The 23,549-nt window shown below is 42.7% G+C and overlaps 1 protein-coding gene across 2 annotated transcripts in view; it reads left to right on the top strand.

Moving 5' to 3' along the window:
- CCBE1 (collagen and calcium binding EGF domains 1) overlaps window positions 1-23,549 on the top strand; it is a 184,854-nt gene that overhangs the window by 149,642 nt on the left and 11,663 nt on the right. For both annotated transcript variants that reach the window (XM_073343659.1, XM_073343658.1), the window contains exons 3-6: window positions 48-100; window positions 9,765-9,899; window positions 10,563-10,700; window positions 16,925-17,031. In XM_073343659.1, the coding sequence (XP_073199760.1) occupies window positions 48-100; window positions 9,765-9,899; window positions 10,563-10,700; window positions 16,925-17,031 (433 nt within the window). The remainder of the gene's footprint in view (window positions 1-47; window positions 101-9,764; window positions 9,900-10,562; window positions 10,701-16,924; window positions 17,032-23,549) is intronic.

The raw sequence follows: 23,549 nt of genomic DNA, 5'->3' as shown, positions 1-23,549 counted from the left end.
AACAGCATTTTTATTTTACTTTATTTTATTGTATTTTTGTCTTTCAGGAAAAAATGCTGTAAGGGTTATAAATTTGTTCTTGGACAATGCATCCCCGAAGGTATGTGATTTTATTGTTCTAATCCTTCACATCCCAGTGCCATTAGCCATTTCTCATTTCTTCTGCTTTCTGTGCTGTTAATTTGGGAGAAAATACTGAATTAACCACAGGCTTGGTTGTCCCTGGTGTATCAGTGTGGGATTCGTTACCAGAAACAGCAATACGATAAATTCTGTGTCTTCAAAATATTTCAACTAGGAAGCTGGGTCTTGGCTTTCCCTACATACATCTGGGTGTATAGATCTTGTGATATGAATTAGTGTACACACAGAGCCATATTCTGCCCTTGGATGTATGTTGAGAGCCATTTCACCCAGGAGTATTAGTCAGTGCAGCTAGGCCAGCGGCTAATTATTCCTTCTCTCCCAACAACAGCAGTGTGGAGGCTGGGAGAGGATAGTGCCTCGGAGGGGTATACTCCTGGGGTAGTGCAGCTTAGACATTGCCTCTTACACAGGGCTGTCCATAAAGGCAATGAGAATTATTCTGCATAGCTCATGCTGTGTTGGAAAGGGAGTGTTCTCTTACTGGCATTAGTGAGTGAAGCTAAACCATATTTTGTAAATACAGTTTTTGGAACTCCTGAGTTCAAAGGTCTTGGAACATCTTTGTGATGGGTTCAGTCACAGAGCTCACCTGATGTGCTGAAATTACCTCTGAGCCCATTTTACCTGCCAGCTTGGAACTCCAGAACCCTGCCTTGTTGAGCCAGACATGCAAGCCTGCTGCAACACAGACCCAAGTCTGGTCCACACCCCCAAAGCTGCAGACTAAACTGAAAACAGTTCAGCAGGTTACCTGTCTCCAGCACCCAGACACCCAGTTCCCAATGGGATGCAAACCCCAAATAAATCCGTTTTCCTCTGTATAAAGCTTATACAGGGTAAATTCATAAATTGTCTGCCCTCTATAACACAGATAGAGAGAGATGCACAGCTGTTTGGTCCCTGAGGTATTAATCACTTACTCTGGGTTTATTAATAAACAAAAGTGATTTTATTAAGTATAAAAAGTAGGATTTAACTGGTTTCAAGTAATAACAGACAGAACAAAGTCAGTCACCAAGCAAAATAAAGCAAAGACATGCAAGTCTAAGCCTAATACATTAAGAAACTGATTAGAGGTAATATCTCACCCTCAGAGATGTTCCAGTAAGCTTCTTTCACAGACTAGACTCCTTCCTAGTCTGGGCCCAATCCTTTCCCCTGGTACAGTCCTTGTTAGATCCAGCAGGCATCTCAGGTGTAAGTAGTGGTTTTCTCATGACTGGCAGCCCGCTTAGTCCTGCTCCACCCCCTTTTATAGTTTTGGCACAAGGCGAGAATCTTTTGTCTCTCTGGGTCCCCACCCCTCCTTCTAAATGGAAAAGTACCAGATTTAGGATGGATTTCATTATCAGGTGACATGGTCTAGTTTCCATTCCTCATGGGCTGTACACAGGAAGGCTTTCAAGTAACTAAGGCCATTTACAACTGATTCTTTCTGGAGCACCCTTAATGGCCTCCACTTAATATGTTTACATCAGTGATACAAGTTTATGTCTTATTCTCCTAACTCCAGACATAGAAATAATACATGCAAACAAATAGGGTGAACACACTCAGTAGATTATAAGCTTTCTAATGACACCATACAAGGGGTATTTAGCATAAAGCATATTCCAGTAATGTCATATTCATAAGAATACTTCCATAAAGCATATGGAGGGGAACATCACAATTTGGATCATCTTTTAGAAAAGAATGAGATGCCTTTGCAAGTCAAGCTGTAGCTCATGGACACAACACATGGTGCTACCGGATGACAGGCATGAATTTTAAGGGCACAATCTGAAGTCAATTGACATCACCGGGTGTCTCTCCAGTAACTTCAGTAGGATTTGGACCAGTCCATAAAATAGTTATTCACAAAACTTCTTCACATAAGACATCTCCTCTTCTCACTGACTTCCCTGGTGCAGGATCAAGCCATATATGCAGAGCTAAGACTGACTGCAAAGCTGCAAAATCCTCTTGCTGCAGGCAAACTCTTTAAGCTGAAAATAAAAAGCCTGTGCTGGGTAACACATCTGTACAAGGACAATGCCACACTGGGACTATGGAGTTGGTCAGTGAGCTTTCTTAGGATGAGATGTAAACATTTTGAAGGGAATATGGTCATGGTAGGGTAGGGTAAAGTCGTTCTTGAGAGACCCAGTGAACTGCTTGTTCTTTGGCTTATAAATTCTGGCCAACAGGTTCCTCCCAGCTGTGGATCTTGCTGCCATTTGCCCCTGGGTGAGTGAGTGAGTTCGTTGTCAGATAGCAACACTTTGTGACAAAAAACAGCCACCTCCTAAAAATATTGATCCTCGTGCTGTCAATGTGGTGAGAAATTCAAAGTGCTCCCAGCACAAGACCCAGCAGAGCTGCTGCAAGAATGGATGATGTTTGAATGAGATCAGTTCAACTTGGTCTGCTTATGCTAATGATTTTGATTTTGGGCTTTGCCTTTGTGTTTGTGCAGGGAGCTCATGGCAGGAATGGTAAGCTACAGTGTGAGAGACCGAGACTGAGTAGAAGCATGATGTTGGATTGAAGAAATTTTTGGTTTTGTAGACTAGAGAGAGAGAGAGGGAGAAACAGAAACCATATAGAATGGAAAGAATGCAGGCTTTCTGCAAATCCATCCCCTGGCTTTCTTAGGATGGTGTCTCCAGTAAAATAGCTTGTGTCTGTAGTGATTATTCACTAAGAATCAGAGATTGTGGGAGAAGAAACAGGGTTATGGATAAGAAAAAAGCCACAACAAAAGAGAATTGGTGCTTCTAGTTTTGACGTATTCAGATTTAGGTGAACCTGAAAGTAGCTCTTAATTATGATTCCATTGACTTTAGTTATGCTGTCCCTGGGCTCTGGATCTTAACAAGCTTGGAGCATTTCTTTCTTTAAATGAACTTGTTCGCTGGCTGTGGTTTCTCTACCTCCCTCTTTGTATCCTCCATTAGGCCTCATATCAACCTGACCTGAGTTTCACCTTGAATTTCACAGACCTAAGGAACAGCGGAAACAGCTGAAACTGTTCGGGGCCATAGTGTATAAACTAGAAACACTATGATTCAGGGAAACACTCTTTTAACTTACTCTGTTAAAATGTAACCACTCCCCACACATCGTTTCATCATAATCTTGGCAGTATGAGTGTGCTTGAAATGCATATCTAAACCCAGGCACATAAGTATATTACAGATGTCTCAGGTTGTTAGCTTCTTTATTAAAGTATATCTTTGCCTTTTAGCCATTACTGGCAAATCACAACACCAAGAAAGCAATTGTAGTACCGTCTTCCTGTGCAACTAGCAGTGAGTACAAGGAAGGGCTTAGGAGCTAAAGCAGACCCTGCTCCATCTACTCTTTTATGTCTGCCTCAGAAAGACCTGGTTCTCCTTCTGGGGCAGGTGTTTTTTAAATAGTCTCTCCTCCCTAAGGCAATGGCATTGTCATTGATCTTCAACCTTCTTCCTGTCATTTCCATTCATTCTCCTTTCCCTGTTCTACCTTGTCCTACCCTGGGGATAATGATATTTAGAAAAGCAGTTTGAGACTGAGTGCTAAATACTATTTTATTGTTGCCTCTCTGACATCTCCTTCTGCCCCACTTTCTCAAACCAAACATGCCAAAAATAGAACTTCTCATCTTTTCTCCAGAACTTCCTCTATCTCTGTCTTACTATTCATGGTTGACAATTCCATTCTCTCTTCCTTCTCTGGGCTCAGCCTAAAGCAAAGCATACATGCTTGTAGCCTGGATCAAACATTCAGGGAGTATCCATGGTAGCTTTTACAAATATGTTCACTACTGTGAGTTTCTTGATGAAGATTAACTGGAGATAAGAGTCTAGTGTAGACAAACCCTGGTCAGATTCTCCTTCCTCAGTATCCCCATTGCCAAAAACTCTGCTTCATCCTTTCTGGTCTCTTTCTTTATCACCTGTCCATTCTTCAGTCCATCAACATGCTGCAGCCAGAATTATTTGACCTTTTCTATGGATTCCCTCCAATACTGCTAATATGAAGCATGATTAACAAGATCAGACAGGACAATGCCAGGGTCATCCCTATAGTACCAAGCTGGCTGAGACAGATTTGGTATTCTTACCTGCTTCACCTGTGTGTCCAACCTGCATTCAAGCTTTCAACCATCCTTTATCTCCTCTCCTAGAGTGCAGATAGCGTGCTTCACCCCAACTGAGGGGGCTTCTGCCTCAGGGCATTCAGAAGATTAGAATCCGCCTGCTCAACAGGAGTACAACAAGTATTACTAAACAGTGAAAAAGAGTCAACTAAAATTACCTTCAGAAATAGGAAAGATTCAAGTACTACTGTCACTGTGACAGTGTAGTGCCTGAATTTTCTTTGCTTTCAGTCATCTTGCACCTGCTGAACCTGAAGAAATCAGGTTATCAGTTATCTCTATTAAGGTTCATCTGGCTGCAATATCAGCACTTCATCCCCCACTGGAGGGTTTTCCATATTTGCTCACCCTATGTCTTCAAGATTTATTAAGTGTTTAGGGAACCTCTCCCACAGTTTAAGGATCCTACTCCTACTTGGGATCTCAACCTGTACTTAAGTACCTCATGGGACCTTTGTTTGCCATAGGCTGAACCTGCTTTCTGCTTCAGTTATCTATGAAGATGGCCTTTCTAGTAGCCATCATTTCAGCTCACAGACTTAGGGAGACTGGGGCCTTGATGGCAGACCCTCCATTTATGATATCTTTCAAGGACAAGATCTGTTAATGGCCACCGTAAATTCTTACCTAAAGTGCTGTTGGATTTTCATTAACCAGGCCATTCATTACCAGGTGTATTTTCCCCTAAACCACGTATATCTCAGTATGAGACAGATGTTAGATGGGCATTGGTCTCTTATCTAGATAGGACCAAGCAATTTTGGAAATCACCTTGATTTTTTGTCTCTATCACAGAGAGATCCAAGGAGTCCACAATCTCTACACAGAGACTTTCAAGGGGGATCTCTGGGTGTATCATCGCTTGCTATAACACAACTAGTGCTCTACTTTCCCCAAGGATAATAGCACACTTTACCAGATCAAAGGCAACTTCCACAGCTTTAATCTAGAACATTCCAGTGTCTTAGATATGCAAAGCTGCTACACAGACTTCAGTGCATACTTTTTGTAAACACAATGCCTTGGTCCACAACACCAGATCTGATGCGATGCTTGGTTGTGCTGTACTGTCTTCAATCTTAGATTCAATTCTGAAGCTCCTTAAGGGTCCTTAAAGAGATTGTGCAGGGGCAGAAATTAGCTATGGGAGTGAGCTTCACCATCGTGGCTTCCTGTGAATGCAGACCTTCTTGGTCCTAACCCTGACCACACCAGGCAAGAGAGAGGGACCACGATGACATTGCTCCTCCTCTGGCTCCAGCTGAATCCTGAACACCACCTGAGATGAAAGGGGATTGGACTTTAACAACAATCTCCAGCCCATTTCAACTAACTTCTTCTGTTTTCCCCAAAAGGACAGGTGTTACCATCTTTGATACCATCTAAGAGACTGGTTTCAGAGTAGCAGCTGTGTTAGTCTATATTCGCAAAAAGAAAAGGAATACTAGTGGCACCTTAGAGACTAACCAGTTTATTTGAGCATAAGATCACGAAAGCTTATGCTCAAATAAATTGGTTAGTCTCTAAGGTGCCACTAGTACTCCTCATCTAAGAGACTGTCAAACAAGGGGGTTTTTCATGTGGGGATACTGCTCGGAGGTCATCTGAAGTGGAAGCACCCATAGGGACACTATTTGAAGAAGAGGTTACTCACCTTGTGCAGTAACTGTGGTTCTTCAAAATGTGTGTCCCTATGGATGCTCCACTACCTGTCCTCCTCCCCTCTGCTTCAGACTGTTCTTTGTTGGACATTCAAATAGAGAAGGAACTGAGCGCCGTTCACCCTTGCGGCTCCATATACTTTGGCGTGCACCATGAGGTCGTATAGCACGTGCATGGGTTGAACAGACACTGCCAACAGAAAATCTCTGATTAAGGGCTTGAGAGGCACATGCACACCTGAAGTGGAGCACCATGGGGACACACATCTTGAAGAAACACAGTTACTGCACAAGGTGAGCAATTTCTTCTGCTCTTCAAACACAGCACTGAGTTGGTTTATAGTTAAAATAAAACAAATGTATTAACAAGAGGACATAGATTAAGTGATGCCAAGTAAAAGGAATAAAGTTAGAAAGGGAAACCAGCAAATAAAAGTGAAAATGCATCTAAAAGTCTACAACTAAATTTAGTAAGCTACAGGCTTTGTTCAAGATGCTTTCTCTCATTGGTCTTCCTTCTTCTCAGCCATGGCTGACTTTCCCTCAGTCAGGACCTTCCACAGAAGTACAAGATGCTGGCTTCCCTTGTCTTCCTAGGTGAAAGGTCTTTGCCTAAGCAGGTTTCTCACCTATATTCAGTTTGCAGAGACTTCAACTCCTCCATTTTTCTCAGCATGCAAGAGCCATCTTTCCCAGCTTGCAAGAGCTCTGTTCCCTTGTGTCTGTCTAGTGATGGATGCCAAAGATGGCTTCCGTCTTTGCTTATGTCTTCCAAAGTTCAGTGATGTTGTTTCAAGAGGCAGGATGACCTCATTCTGTTTTCCCCTTTCTATGAGCTTCCCATCACCCTGTATGTAAATGGGGCTTCCATTGTTTTGATTCCCCCATACTTAATTGATATAGGAGACAGGTAAATAGCTGTGACATTCCCTCCTGTCTGGGCGAGACCTGTTTCTCCTTTTGTTAAGACTGTAAAGCTTAATATCAATGGAAATCCATCATTCCTTATGCAGTGTTTATGCACACATTTTACGATGGTATTAATCACCAGTGTGTCATTTGCTTTCATAAAACATCTCACTCAATAAACTTTTATAATACAGTAATATTGTCTTCAATCAGTTGATTCAATTACTTATCATTTGAGGTTCAGATCCCCCTGAACTTAATCATGCAGAGGTTCAGACTTTATCGCGCAGATAACATTTCTGTTCTCTGCTGGAAGCTATCTCCTCCCCCTCTTGATAGCTCGGTAGCTTTGTTTACCTAATATGTAAATGGCCCTTCGTTGTCTCTGCCTGATGATTGTGCTAGGCAGAGAAGCAAATACGCATTCTTTCATCTAGGGCAGAGCTGCTTACCAATTCCCCCTGACATGCCTGGCTTATGCAAATTTTAGTCATCATTCCTGCCTATATCCATAACTCTTAATACACACCCCATATATAAATCATGAAATAATATTAATGATCAGTGAGTTTCCAATGACATATTACATGATACCTTTTAGATACAGATTATAAACACAGTGAGTTGGGGCACGCTGAATTGATCAGGCCCACTGAAACACATTACCTGATGTGCCACAACTCCCCTTCCTATTTCTCTGCCTCTTCCCGTTTAAGAGAGCTTCTCCCCTCCACGCCTCCTGGTTGCATATACTGGTTCAAGTGGGTTTTTTCCAGAGGCTAGGAAACAAAGAAAGGGCTTTTGGTATAAAAGGATGAGCTTGAACTGGCACAGGTCCTTCCTTTGATTCAGCAAGTGGACAGGATCCTCTGTCCAAGGTGGTGGTGGGGGGGTCCCAACCCTTGCCGAAGGGTTGGAAGGACTTTGGCTTACTGGGACCCCATAGGACTGATGGGTGGTCTCTGGGTAAGCTTTTCTCATGTATATAGGAACTTCCATTTGTTTTTTCTGTAATGCTTTTACTCTAAGAATGAAAGTATTTTGCTGTATGAAGACTGGCTGGTAACTGGTGTACACTGCTGTAGCCCCTGAAGAGAGGTTAACCACATGGGCCAGACCTTGGTCAGACCTGCTGGGGAAATCACACTGTGGTGCAGAGGGGCTACAAGCCTCAAACCCTGGTCTGCGGGGAGAGAAGTGCAGCTCTCTGTCTGACACAAGTAATGGCTGAGAGCCTGAGACCTTTAGAGGGTGCCTTCAAGGAAGACCAGGAGTGGGAGCAAAGTGCAGTTAAGTCTGAAACTGTGATGGGGCTGAACCTGCATTACCATCTATCAGTAATTTGTTATGACATTTATCTTTTGGAAAATTCTGCAATTCACAAGGTGGCTGCTAGTCACTAGTATGAATCAGAATATTTCTTCAACAATCAATCAATAATTTTTAAAGTACGGTATATATGCAAAGAGTGTTGGAATGTTGGCAAAAACATTTAGATTTTACTTAGATTTACATTTTCTTAAATTGCAAGCTTTTGGGGGCAGGCACTGTCTTTTTGTTCTGTGTTTGTACGGTGCCTGAGGCAGTGGGTTCCTGGACCACGGTTACAGGTCCTTGTTGCCAAAATAATACAAGCAACAATTAAAAATAATATATTTTTTAAAAGGTTAGAAACAGTGGACTGGCCCTTTTATAAACTCTGAATTAAACGTGTAGAAGTTTTTTTTAAATGATATAAAGCAACACTGTCATGAATTTTGATATAAACTCTAAGAGCCTGCAGCAGCGCTTATCCAGACTTGCTTTGGGCCCTGCCACTGCCTCAGTTTCCCCTTCTTCTCCAGCTAATCAACCTTCACACTGAGGGAATGTCTTTACTGCAGAGTTAACTTGGGTGATTGGCATCTTGGTCTGAGCATTGTTAGCCTCGCCAAGGCATTAGCATCCAGACTCTAAAGCCCTACTTAAATCATTGTGTCCTCTCTGGTACTGCACTCACCTGTATATGTCACTCGGACTTCTGGGGGCATATCCCATGGATCTTAGTGCTATGGTAAGATGAGCCACTCTGTAATTCCTTCCCAGTGAATTGTGGGAGAATTTGTCTATGGTTCTGGACTTCTGGGGGGAATTGTGGGAAAGCACTGGATGACTATCATCACTGGTGTGATTTAGCCTGCATCCTCACTGCAAAGTGAATGGTTACCAGCCCAAATGAAAGCTTCACTTGGGCTTCAGCCTATACCCCCAGAGGGCCAAGTGGAAAGCTCCACTACACTCTGGTAAGAGGCTTAGTATCAGATGCTAGTCAGCACATTTATATTATTAAAAACGGTGATATCTTATTAACTATGTGCTCTTTGCTTGGGCAATTAGGGTAGGTTTGGTGCAGTTAATGTATTTTTTTTAACTAACTTTTCTTTCTGAAACGTTTTCTCAATGTATTTGCCACTGAATTATCTGTAAGCTATTGTATAGTATATTACACAGCAGCTGTTGCTTCTGTCACTTGTGAATTTGGGGAGGGGAAAAAAAGCAAATATTTCCCTGAGAATAATTACTAATTCTCTGCAACCAAAGCAGCATATTAATTATTATTTTATTATATTGTAGCACCTAGGACCCTTATTTGTGCTAGGATCCCATTGTGCAAGGTGCTGTACAAACACAAAGAAAGTGCCTCTTTCTCAAATTATTAGACCTGTAGAAAAGCTGTGGCTAGGAATTATAATTCCCCAATAAAACATTAGTTACGTTTTGTGACAATCTCACTTATGTTTCTGCCATCTGCTGTGATAATGCAGTTGGACTTTGTTAATGAACAATAACATAAGATGAGATAAAATATCAAATCATATGGTTGTCCTAAACACATGGGCCTGCTTCCAATGTTTCCCTTAAGCACGCTTTTCTCTCTTTAGACTACGATGTGTGTGCAGAAGCTCCGTGTGAACAGCAGTGCACAGATAACTTTGGACGTGTCCTTTGTACATGTTATCCTGGATACCGGTATGACCGTGAGAGACACAGGAACAGAGAGAAACCCTACTGCCTAGGTGGGTATGAAGAACATGTCACATTTATCTTTGGTTAAGGCTGTGTCCTGCGTCAGGCAGAATTTTCAATTTTTTAGAAATTCTTCAAAGAAGAAGTTGAATAGTGCTAGACCCTTTCCTTTTACTTTCCTTCATTCTTTTAGTATGCATGCTTTTAATTGATTTAAGTAAATAGCTGTATAAGTTTCCCCCCCCCCCCTTGTTAATTCCTTCCCCATGCAGTCTCTGAGCAGTATTCAAGGTCTTTGGCAATGAAACAGGGCATGATTCTCACATCAAACTGAAAACCAGGGAAATTATGTTAAATTATGAAAGCAAACCTCTGAGATTCAATTCAGATTGTAACTCCTAATTCAGGGATTTATACCACTCCCAGCTAACTCAGTAGCGCTACCTTGCATGGGTGAGTATTTACATGAGCCAAGGTTTTCAGGATCAAGTTTTGATGCAAGGACTTGTCAAGAGGTAGTCATGTGTAAAGGGCCATGCATGTTAATAATTATAATTGATGTGAAACTGTGGCCCAGGCCCCCTGAAGTTCTGTGGTTGCTTGACCATCCATTCAGAATCCCTTCAGATAATGGAACCAGTAAGGGAAATATCTTATTTGATCTCTGAACCTCTGTAACTTTTGGGGGATTCTCAACATTTGTTCAACTTCAGATATCGATGAGTGTGCCACAAACAATGAGACTCTCTGCTCTCAAATCTGTGTCAACACCTTGGGCAGTTACAGATGTGAATGTCATGAAGGCTATATCCGAGAAGATGACGGGAGGACTTGCACCAAAGGAGACAAAGGTATATACTAGCGTGCAGTAATATCCTGGGCCAAATATAGCCTAAGAAAACTGATGCATCATAGAGAGGGAGCTGTGGAAATGTAATACAGCCAATGCCAAATTCAGGTGCCCTGGGGTAACAGAACTGAATCTGGTCCATTGACTTTAGATTACTAAAAAGCAAGTGAACTATCCAAAGGCTGTACCATGCTTCCATAGTCCTCTGTCCATGGTGCTCCTAGGAACAGTCACTGTCTAGAAAACCCCTATGGATGGCCCTGGCCTCCCATTGAACATCTCAGGGGCTCCACAGGGTTTTGGGGCTAGCATCTCACTGTCCTGCAGGGGTGCAAAACACACGGCCCTCTGGCTGATGGAATGTTTGGGAAGAAAACCCCAGTAGGAGAGTCTCTTGGTGATTTCTTCTCCTTTAGCCATGGGAGGGGGCAACCAGGTACTGTCTCATAATGTGATCCATACAGAAGATATGTGTACCTCATTCAGTGTCTTGATAGTGTACATTCATGGCAAACCTAGGTTCTCATCAACTAGACCACTACTGTAACAATGTAAAAAAATCTATGTGAGCATAAGCCTTTTACTGCCCCTGAGATACTGTACTCTTGAGTTCCCAGGGCAATTCCCATGGCTTGTTCTGGAGCTACCTTTTCCCTGTAATTAGCATTTAATGAACTGTAATGTCTGCGTGTGAGAGGAGTGAAAATGAAAAGCTAGTATTTTGAAGCATGTGGAAAAGATTCTCCCTGGAGGGGAAGGGTGGGTGAATAATGAATCTAGCTCTTACTACTTAATTTAGACCACTTTGTCTGAAACACATAAAATACTTGCAGCTAACATAATAATAATAAGCCAAATCTTAATACAGGAGTAACTAAGAATAGAATTTAGTCCAGTGTGGGATCTCACTTAGAGGAAAATGAGCCAGATTCTGACCTCCATAAATCCAAAATCGCTAAAGTGGCTTTAGTCTGTATTTACACTAATACCAATGAGATTAGCAGATGGCCCAGTGTTAGTGCTTTTGAGCTTTCAGGCACACACCAAAATCATACCTGGAGAGTCAACTTATGTTTTAATAATCTAAACCAGTAGGCTAAATTCCATCTGTGGCTGTAGAGTTCTTGAATTCCATGGCACTGAAGTTAATTGGATGGCACTGTTGCAACAGAGATCAGAATTTGTTCCAATAAATATAGAATGTTGAGCTTTTCGGCTTTTTGTTTTATTTGAACATTGGTATTAAGTATAAAAGTGTTTGCCATCATCCAATGCCTTTAAATTAATAAACGTTGGGATAATTTAAATTAATCACAGATACAGAAAGTTAGTAACAGAGGGGGGGAAAAAGAAAAAAACTGAAAACATCTTTTGATGAACTTTAGGTTACAGTTGGCTCACCTATTAATGACTGAAAGTACATTTTATATCACTGACTTTTCCAAACCCCAGCTGGACAATAGGCACAAACATTTTGTAATTTTTATTTGTCCCACTGAAAACATGTATCTGGAGCACCCTAGGTTTCTGCGATTGCTCTTTGTAGCTTTCAAACATTTATAATTCTTTTATTTATAAAGATGTCATTAACAAAAAGTGTGTTGTCACTAATACCCTTGCAGATATATGTATAATTAACATTTCCTCTGTAATTCAAGCTTTCTGACAGAGGAATGTCCATAGCATTCAGGATTATTGACTGTTGAAAATATTCTAGGCATTTGTAAATGAACTTCAGCTATCTGCAAACAGCAGTTTGTAACACAGTTTTCTTTCCACTATAATCCATGTCTCCTGTGTGGCATAAGACACCATCTCTCAAACAGTTACCAGCAGCAGTTGGAGAGGCAGCATGCAGAATCTAAGGGCTACATTCTGCTCTGTTACACCAGCGTAAATCTAGAATAATTTTACAGATTTCAGATGTAAATGAGAGCAGAATTTGGCCCTACCTATTTTTGTATTAAGCACACTAGCCTGCAAAATACTGGCGAGCACGCAGAACAAGAGGATTTTCAGCAGGTGACTTCCAGGTCTATAAATTATATGCCACCTTGTGGTAAATGTAAGTTCCTGCACCATTATAAAACAGCAACACATTTAAGTTGTAATAACCTTATAAAGAACAATAGAGTCACATTATATAGGTCGCTGGAACACTAAGGCAAATTTTCTGACAATATTTTATTTGAGACAACATAAAAACAGACAAAAATCTGACATCTCACCATAATTCCAAATATAACATACCTTACACAGAGAGTTAATAATTGTTTACTCTGCAAAGCCAGAAGAATTGGCCCTATCCTACTAGCAGTGGATTGGATTAAATATGCTTTGGATTTGTACATCAGGCACCAAAAGGGGCTGCATCCTTGCTGCTTCAGCAGTCATTTTTCACATTACAGAGACAATACAGTTACACACTCAAAGGTGGACAAACTAAACCTTCTCTGCAGTCTGAGCCCAGATAATACAACACAGATGATAAACTAAATAATCTCTGTGCAAAGAATGCATTCAGAACAGCTCCCTGTAGAGATCTCCTCCTGGCAGGATCTCTCTCTCTTCCAGCATAAGCAAGATCGTGACTTCCAGCATATGCTAAAGAAACATACTGCCTCTCCAAGCAGTTTTCTTATCAATAGCAGCTGCAGGGCTCACCAGTAACGAGGTAAAGGGCTCTGAAGAAGGCCAACAAAACATCATGTGAGCTGGACTTAATTGTTTGTACTGTAGGAGGCCTTCTAAGATGGGACAGGTTCAAAGGGACTCTGTCAAGTAGTTTAGCCCCCAGATTCAAGTTTTATACAATGCAAACTGTTTATTTAAACATCCCACTGAAGTGTTGGTGAACCCTGGGGTTGCCAAGTTTTACTCTGCCTGAATTCAGTATCTGCACCAATGATGACTGCCTCAGAATCTCATTGCTTCCTTGACCAATGGGCATGACCCAGATGGATTCTGGTTCTATTCAGAAGTGGACACACTCTGGATCTGATGTCTGGGGTCACAAGGTAGTGATGGATGACTGTTTTCATGGTCAGAACATCACCTCCCTTTGGTGTACATCAGGGGAATCCTGCCGTGCACAAGTCAGGAAATAGGGAGATATCTTATCCTTGTTCTCACCAGCGTGTTGGATTGTGTTTTGATGGTCACAGAGACTACTGGATCCAACTAGATTCACACAATTCTCTGCAGCATGATCCTTTCCAACTATTAGACCACCTCACTGATGGCTGCAGTCAACTATTATAACGATATTTTGTTGATGCACGGACCTTTGCTCTACATCGGTCGTACAGATGAACTGGATTATATATTAGAACTAGGGGCAAATTCAGTGTTTCTTATACACCGCTCAGTCCCACTGGTTCCAATGGGATTGCATGGGGTTAAAGACAGCAGAGAAAGCTGGCAATTTTTCTCTGACTGTTGTTGCTTTCAGCAACATTTCTCAACACAGTCCAGTCATCAGGGGTGTGGGGGGTGAACTCTTTGGGATAAAATAAAAATTGAAAGGGACTTTGGTTTAATACTTGTTCCAAACCAACATCTTTACTGTAGTTTAAAAACAGACAAGCCTGATTATCTTTTTATTTTTAAAATGATGCATGTCTCTGTAATTCCTGCTTTTGTCTAGAAATACTGGCACAAAAATATTCACATTTTTAAAAAGAAGTTGAAAAGTTGGGAGAAGGTGCAGAATTTGAGGTCTGGAAAAAATGCCTTGCAGGGAAAGACTTAAAGAGCTCAGTCTGTTTAGCTGATCAAAAAGAAGATCAAGAGGTGACTTGATTTCTGTGTAGAAGTACTTTCACAGGAAGAAAACATTAGGTATTGAAGGGCTCTTTAATCTAGCAGAGAAAGGCACAGCAAGAACCAGTGGCTGGACATTAAAGACCGACACATTCAAATGGGAAACAAGGCACAAATTTGTAACTGTGCAATGCAACAAACTACCAAGGGAGATGGTGGATTCTCCATCTTTTGATGTCTTCAGATCAAGCCTAAGTGCCTTTCTCAAAGATATGCTTTAGCCAAACCCAACTTATTGGGCTAAGTGCAGGGGGCAACTGGGTGAATTTTATGGCCTGTATTATTCAGGAGGTCAGACTAGACGATATAATGATCCCTTCTGGTCTTAAATTGATGAATCTGTGGCGAATATGATGAGGGAAGCTGTTCTCCAAGTATTACCATCTTGTACACTATTAGGAAGCACTGGAAAGCTCACAAAGGAGCCTGGTATTTCTAGCTGAAAAAAGGACCAAATAAAATTCAGAGGAGTATTTGAGGGATGTTCTAATGCCCAATGCAATCAGTGAAAAGACTCCTATTGGCTACAGTGAGTGTTAAATGAGGCACTTGATAAGCATATGAGTGCTTAGATGCTTGTCTGAATCTCCTAATCTTTTGACTATTCATGACTAATTCTGATACCCTTAATACTGATGATCAGCTAACCTTACCTCCTCTTTATCATCTTCTTCTTCGTACTTTAGGACAAGGAAGTACAGGGCATGTTTCTGATCTGACATACCAAGATAAGAAAAATAAACCTCTCTCTCTCAAAGGCAGAACTACTTGTTGCAGTGGATCCCAAAAGGCTTCCTGGGTGTGGAGTCTGGTAGAATAATCCTACAGAAAAATCAATTGGCTGTGAAGCTGTATTAGTATCCTGGTGTATTACTAAGGTTAAGATTCTGTCACGGGTATTTTTAGTAAAAGTCAGGGACAGGTTGAGGGCAATAAACAAAAATTCACAGAAGCCCGTGACCTGTCCCTGTTCCCGTAGTCCTGAGGTTGGCTGCAGCCACTGTTCTGGCGGCCCTGGGGCAGACGGCAGGTCACCTGTTCCAGCGGTTCCCCCCCCCCGACTGCTGTTCTGAGTGCCCAGGGGCTGGGTTGCCAGTCAGCTGTTCCGGCTGCCACTGCTCTAGCAGCCCCGGTGCTGATCGCTGGCCAGCTGTTGCGGTGGCCCCTGGGGTGACTTCTGGTCAGTTGTTTGGCAGCCCGGGGCTGGCCACCGGTCAGCTGTTCTGGTAGCCGCTGCTCCAGCCCTGGCCCAGAAGAAGTCACGGAGGGCCCAGAATGTCACAGAACCCGTGACTTCAGTGACAGAATCATATCCTTATGTATTACAGAAGAACATGATGAATGTGAATTTTTTTACATTGGACACAGTAAATATATATATATCCAAAAGTCATGTCCTTAATACTATACTAAAAGAAAGCCTGTTTGTATTTAGTGTTGCAGTTTTATTTTTCAAAAGCAGTGCACATTTATGAAAACATGACCCAAACAATTATACTAAAGTATGTTTTCAAATGAGCAAGCATAACACAATAGCTAAGCGTGCTGCTGCTGGTCCATTTAGAGGCAAACGGCTACTATTGCTACTAGAGTTCCTCCATTAACTCCAGTCGCAGAAGTCTGTACCATAATTCTGAAGGTCCAGCGTTTGAACCCTCCTACTATTGGCTCTTGTGGATGATCATTACGCAAGCCTACATGTGGGACAACTATTAAAACAATGATTGTTTGTTTGTGATGCTAAAGTGATTAGCTCTGTGTGAGGCCAACAATAATAAGGTTGAAATGCTTATTTTCAGGGTTATTCTGCAGATTCCACAACAGATTCATTCTTACATACCTAACGATTATAGTGACCTTTTCTCTAACTTGGCTGTAAATCTTTACCACGAATCCCAATTCTCAGCCCTGTTCGCTCTTGGAGCTCCATTGCACGGCAGAATAGTCAGTGTTGATAAAGACCGGTTTTGTGCAAATTGAGTAAGATTGTCACGTTGCATGGGGTTTGAGTATCATTTACAATATTTGAAAAGTGGCGGTTGGAGGGGATTGTAAATCATTTTGGATCTATAGGGCTGGCCTAGTGTAAATGCACAGATAAAAGTACAAGTGTAAACATTTTCAGATATAAAAGAGGAAAAGGGCATTTCAGGCTGTTAACTGGAAACAGCTGCGTTTAAAATGTGGCCTGTACTGCCTCTGTGAAATTGCTCAGCCTTACGTTGTGATTCATAATTGAAAAGCTGGTAATGGCATGAGCCTCTCTTCCTTTCACACTGTTGGGTAGCATAAAAACCGCAAAGGCTGTTCTGTGGCACAGTAGCTTTTGCAACTGCTGTATGCTTTTCTTTCCTTTGGGTTTTCTTCCCTTTTAAAATATATTGGAAATTGTTTTAATTTTAGCTGGGCTTTCTGAGAAGGCTGACAACGTGGTGAAAGCAGGAACCTGTTGTGCCTCTTGTAAGGAATTTCATCAGATAAAGCAGACGGTTTTACAACTAAAGCAAAAGGTACAAACATTTTGTCAGTCACATCATTGCATTGTACATTTTAAAGGTGTAAATTAGAGACTAGATACAGCTGCAGTTCTTCTTAGGGTACCTTTAAACATACCAGTGTTGATGAATCACAGCCACGTGAGGCTTGTGTTCATGAAATAGGGTGTAGCAGCATTTTAAAATCATGTGTGAATGGCAGCAATTGCTATTCCACAGACCTCATCCAAACAGATTGCTAATCAAATCAAATTCAGTGGTAGCTTTGAGATATAGACAGATGCCCACCACAGACTAGGATAAGACCATGAAATCCAGTTCCACTTACAAGGATTTGAACCCAGTTGTGTTGACAAGTGGCATCATCTTTTCCCCTTTTATTCCTTCCAAATGCACAACATTTAGGGCTTGAGCCTGCACAGAACAGGTATAGCCAGTCCAAATGTAGTTTTGTCAAAATGGAAACTTTTGCAGGAACGTGTCAATTTCAACTACATTTTGGTGAAAGGAGGTCTAAGCGAGTCATTTTGACTTTCTCCTTACATTTTGGTAATATTCATTTGGACTTTCCTGTTTAATTTTATTTCATTTCAACTTTTAAATTATAATATGCTAATTTTAATGTGTTATTTTTTATTCTGTAATTTGACGTTATTGAAACAAAATGTTTTGATGGTTTAGAATGAAATTTTTTAGGCATTTCTGTTGTGTGGGAAAGTTGGAAATTTTAACTTTTCTTTCTGATTCAGAACAACAAATTTTGAAATGTTGCAGTTTCCCACAGAACAGAAATTCCATTTTCTAACCAGCTCTTGTTAGAGGTAATATTAATTTAATGAAAACAGCATATAGGACAGCAATGCTGGCTGTAAACAAACAGCATCCAAGAAAATGACAAGTCCTCTGTGTGCTACTACGTGCAATTATTTACAGTAAATATGGCTCTTTGAATGGGCTGGTTGCCCAGTTATTTGTTCCCAACTGAGAAGCCTGGCATCAAATCCTGTACTAAATAACCTGCTCTCAGATTTGGTGGGTATTGCAAACACTTCAGCGTGTGTGCTTATCTCCATTGGTAATTAAGTCTTGTCTACAGCAAAACATGCTGGCTGATCAGGAGTGACTCTCCTGACTTAGAATTGTTGTATGAGAATAAGGCACGTATGCCTGGAGGAAAAGGTTAGCAAACAGGAAACAAGGCCTTTTAACAGAGGCATGTGCAAGAGCTTTAATGCCTAGGCCCTGCCTATCTAGGTTGCCTTTATCTCATTACTCTGAGAGCATTCTGTGCCAAAAAATTAAAAATTCTGCACACAATATTTTAAAATTCTGCAAATTTTATTTGTCAAATAAGTGTGGAGGGTCCAGCATGGCATTGGGGAGCACAGACCACTGACTGCACAGAGATGGGAGATCACTGTGCAGCTCTTCCCCGGGACACTGACTCAGGGCTGAGGCTGCACCCAATCCTGACACAGTGTGAGGACCAGGCCTGCCCCAGAAACTCCTGAGGGCCCTGCCCCTCCATGTCAGGTGCACCAGTTGTGGGCAAGCAGGCTCAGCAAGGTAGGACCCAAGTGTGAAGAGGCTTAGTGTTGTGGGGATCCAGGTGTGGGTTGAGAGAGTTCTGTGGGGGGCAATCTGGGTGTGGGCAGCTCAGTGGGGGATCCGGGTGTGGGGCGGGGTCTGGATGCACAGGGGTTTGTTGGGGGGTTCTGGGTGCAACAGTAGTGGGACTCTGCAGGAAGGTCCAGGTGAAGGTGTTTTGGGCTCAGCAGGAGGGGGCTGGTTGTGGGGGGAATAGAGCTCGGCAGGGGGTCTGGATGTGGTGGGTCCAGATGCTGGGGGAGTGTGGCTCAGTGGGGTGGGGATACAGGTATGGGTGGCTGTCTGGGGGTTCTGGGTGTGGGGGTGGAGGGGTTAGGCTTGGTAGGGGGGGTCTGGATGCATGGGGGTTGGGTGGATGGGGGAGCAGCTCCCTGTACAATGATCCCTTCCCCTGCAGCTGAGGGCCAATGGATGCAGGAAGCACGGGGGAAAGGGAGTTTCCAGAGCTTTCTACAGCTGGGGGAGAAATCTGGGAGTGGGTCTGACACAGCCCCGGGTGCCATGCAGGGGAAGAGGGAAGTCCCGTCCTGCCCTGCCCAGCCCAGCCGGGACTAGCAACTGAGAATGGTGCAGAGTTGGAGCCACCAGCCAGGTCTTCCCCAGTCTCGCCCCCTGCCCCAGAGTGATTTACCTCTCTGCCGGCTGCCCTTGGCACCCAAAACATACTGCTTGGGAGGGTTGCATGAGCACTCTTGAGCTTCCATTTGATTCCCTGCATTTTTCTGCAAGAAAGCAAAGAGATCTGTGAGGGACATAAATTCTGCACATGTGCAGTAGCGCAGAATTCTCCTAAGAGTATCTCATATAGCCTCAGCCTGTAGTGGATTGTACCACGGATGGCAGAACCAATAAGTAGTAGGGCTGGGATCAAGACAGAGATGCCACCTTGAATGATTTCTCCAGTGGGACTCAATGTCACCATGATGTACTAGTGCAACATCTTGACTGCAAAGTTGTGCTGACCCTGAACCTTGCAGCTTTCAGGATAGCTCTAGTGAAACTGGGATGAGCCAGTTGAAGAACTAGGCTGAGGATATCTAGCATGCAAATGAGTTGTCAGAATTTATAAAAAATATATCAAGTCAGCAATCCAGTGCTTGGAATCATGCACATCTACTCACCAAGACATATGTAAGCATCTTTATTAGAAATCAGTCCAGTCAAACCATGTCAAAATCAACTAGTCTACAGTTCTTATAGGAACCGCTCAAAACTACAATAGGTAACATGAAACATTGATGGTGGGAGGATCTTGTTTCTAGCACTGCCATTCCCTAAACATCCGTCCACACAAAACTTTACACTGAGACAGAAAAAGGTAAGTTGTGAGGAAAAGTTGGCTTTTGAGTTATGGATGGAGAAAACCAAGGTCATTTTGGACAATTATCCCAATCCATCCAAAAAGTGAAATATGAATTAGGTCAGTGAGTGTAGTTAATCCCTAAGAGGATAACAGTCAACATCAGAAACACATGGTTTGGCACCAATTTGTATAACAGGCAGTTTCTGGCTAGGAGATATAAAAGTTAGTGAACTAGACCCGGGACTCACTTACTTGACATGTTTAGTGCATGTCTCAGGTCCAGCTGACTCAGTGGGGAGGCATGTGTGTATGCTGGCTTTGCAGATATTTTTTTTTTACTTACTAAATTATTTAATAAAGAGGCTTGTTGACAGTACAAGTGATTTTTTTTTTTACCCAAGCAACAGAAGACGTTTTTATATTCTGGTCATGTCGATCCTTTGCAGTTACACACATTTTTTCCTGTTCAGAACATAAACTGAAGAACTGGTCATTGTAATGACTATAATGAGTGGCATTTATATAGCAGTTGGGCTCCTGAAAGAGCCCAAAGTAACCTCCAGGCCACAAATTAAAATAAAATCTATACAGGGGAAATTAATTAATCCATCACTCAAATGGGACCATCAATGGGGTGAAACATTCCATGCTTTTCAACAGTGCATATAAATACTACACAGCTGCTTAGTCCAGATGAAATTTGAGATTGGCAGAATTTTACTTACTAGTTTGAATTTATAGAGACGTTGGTTCTAAGACACCTAGAACTCTCCTGCCAAAAGTGCAAGGGAAATTTTAATGCTCACAAGTGGTCAAGACTTAGTTCTAGCTCTCAATCTAAAAATGGCATCTTTGGCGGAATGTAGCCCCAAATCTGTGCTGGGGCATTGGTTTAATACCTACACAGAGAGAAGGATTTCATTTACAGAGTCACCACTGTCACTTCTTGAAGCATTTAGATGGTTCTTAAATGCTTCCCAACCAAGTGGTAGCACAATCCCACTCACGCCTCATGAGAGATCACAGCCCAAGATAACAAGCTTGTATAACCCAGGGATCAGTGTGTGTTATGTGTCCCTCTTATGCTTAAACCACAAAGGCTGGGGATCTGTTACAGACCCCTTCCCACAGAACCTTGTTATTTAGCTCAAGCTGTAGCAACTCATGCTTTTGGCTCTGGAGGTCCCAGGTTCAATCCCTGGGTAATAGCTAAAATAGTGGCTGGCACATCTCCAGGCCATAAATTAATTGATTAGGGAAGTGCAGATATTTTAATTTGAAACAAAGGATAAAAGTACAAAGGGCCCAATAAAGCATAAAGAGTGTGTCTCTGGTGAGGGTCCCTCAGGAGTCCCACTGGCCACCTGAGCTTCAGAGACCTGCCAGCATCTGTGCTTCCTCTGGGGTTCCTGGGAAATATCTATCCCACCCTGACCACTCAACTCCTCCCCCTTCCCAGAGTGTAAACTGCACTTGAGTTTTAGCCTGTGCCCCAGGACAGACAAGCTAGCTGAGGTGTAAAGCACCACCACACTCGGCTGAGAGGGTGTTGTGTGTGGATGGGAGCCAGATTAGGGACAACATCCAGGTAAGAGCCTGCATTAGCTCTGCAGTAAAGAAAAATCTTCGGACTCCAGCCAACCCAGCTGCCATGTGTGGCAACCAGGTGTTGTGGAATGACATCAGTGAAGGCACTGAGCGTGAACAGCAAGAAGGCTTAACAGGCTGATTAACAGACTGGGAGAGACTGGGTAGGGTTACACAATCACTGTCCCTTGTTGACAGCCCTAAAACAGGGCTCAAACAAGGAGCTGAGCCAGGAGCTCATCAGGCAAGGTGTGATCAGTGTCAGATGAGCGGGGAAGATAAGAGCAAACCCTTCTACCACACCTATTCCCATTCCTCGAAAATACAGTTCTCTTCTTTTCTTTAAAGAAACAAAATTAGGGCTCTTGGTCTCATTTCCTCTCTCTCTGCCTTGGCTGAAGCCTTAGGGCTGTAGATATTGGGGCATTACAATGAGTGAGAAGGAGAGGAGAGGAAGTGACCTGGGCCCCGGTGGCTTTGTTACTGACTTGTTGTGTGACGTGTGGTGAGTCATTTGACCTGCCTTTGTCTCAATATACCTAGGTGTAAAACAGACACTAACACTTAGCTCCATCCCAGGCTTAAGTCATTAATGCTTGCAAAATGTCTCCATCCCTTGATGGAGAGCCTTGCATGAAAGTTGCTGCATATTACAGGCACATAGTGTTACCATCTCCTTATATTAAAAGCCTTACATTTAAACCGTTGGCAGGTGAGTGTATGTCAACAATGAATAGCAATAACTAGAGGAGTCTTGAGACCATCCAATTCAATGAATTCCAAGTGACTGGACAAATTAATGCCAGATAATAAGAATCATTGTGCTTTAGAATACAGCTCTCTAATGCAAATGTGAAGGAATCGAACACTGAAATAGCCAGTCAGCCAAATTCATCCAGGAGGTCAGCGGAGTTACACCAGGAATGAATTTGCCCCAAGTATCTTTAAAACATTCCTTAAATTCTGTTCGGCAGAGCAAAATTCCCAACTCCACCTGTGGTCACTCCCAGCTAGTAACTTTCTTGGCTGCAGATCAGTAGGGATCATAGAATCATAGAATAACAGAATTGGAAGGGACCTCTGGAGGCCATCTAGTCCAACCCCCTGCCCAGAGCAGGACCAATCCCAACTAAATCATCCCACCCAGGGCTTTGTCAAGCCTGACCTTAAAAACGTCTAAGGAAGGGGATTCCACTACCTCCCTAGGTAACGCATTCCAGTGTTTCACCACCCTCCTAGTGAAAAAGTTTTTCCTAATATCCAACCTAAAGCTTCCCCACTGCAACTTGAGACCATTACTCCTTGTCCTGTCATCTGCTATCACAGAGAATAGTCTAGATCCATCCTCTTTGGATCCACCTTTCAAGTAGTTAAAAGCAGCTATCAAATCCCCCCTCATACTTCTCTTCCATAGACTAAACAATCCCAGTTCCCTGAGCCTCTCCTCATAACTCATGTGTTCCAATCCCCTAATCATTTTTGTTGCCCTTCGCTGGACTCTCTCCAATTTCTCCACATCCTTCTTGTAGTGTGAGGCCCAAAACTGGACACAGTACTCCAGATGAGGCCTCACCAATGTCGAATAGAGGGGAACGATCACATCCCTCGATCTGCTGGCAATGCCCCTACTTATACACCCCAAAATGCCATTGGCCTTCTTGGCAACAAGGGCACACTGTTGACTCATATCCAGCTTCTTGTCCACTGTAAACCCTAGGTCCTTCTCTGCAGAACTGCTGCCTAGCCATTCGGTCCCTAGTCTGTAGCGGTGCATTGGATTCTTCCGTCCTAAGTGCAGGACTCTGCACTTGTTCTTGTTGAACCTCATCAGATTTCTTTTGGCCCAATCCTCCAATTTGTCTAGGTCCCTCTGTATCCTATCCCTACCCTCCAGCGTATCTACCACTCCTCCCAGTTTAGTGTCATCCGCAAACTTGCTGAGGGTGCAATCCACACCATCCTCCAGATCATTAATGAAGATATTGAACAAAACCAGCCCCAGGACAGAACCTTGGGGCACTCCGCTAGATACCGG

This window comes from Lepidochelys kempii, chromosome 5 (assembly GCF_965140265.1).
Source record: "Lepidochelys kempii isolate rLepKem1 chromosome 5, rLepKem1.hap2, whole genome shotgun sequence".
In the NCBI taxonomy this organism is placed as follows: Eukaryota; Metazoa; Chordata; order Testudines; family Cheloniidae; genus Lepidochelys; species Lepidochelys kempii.
Note: the sequence above shows the minus strand (reverse complement) of the source record. Positions and strands in the feature narration are given on the sequence as shown.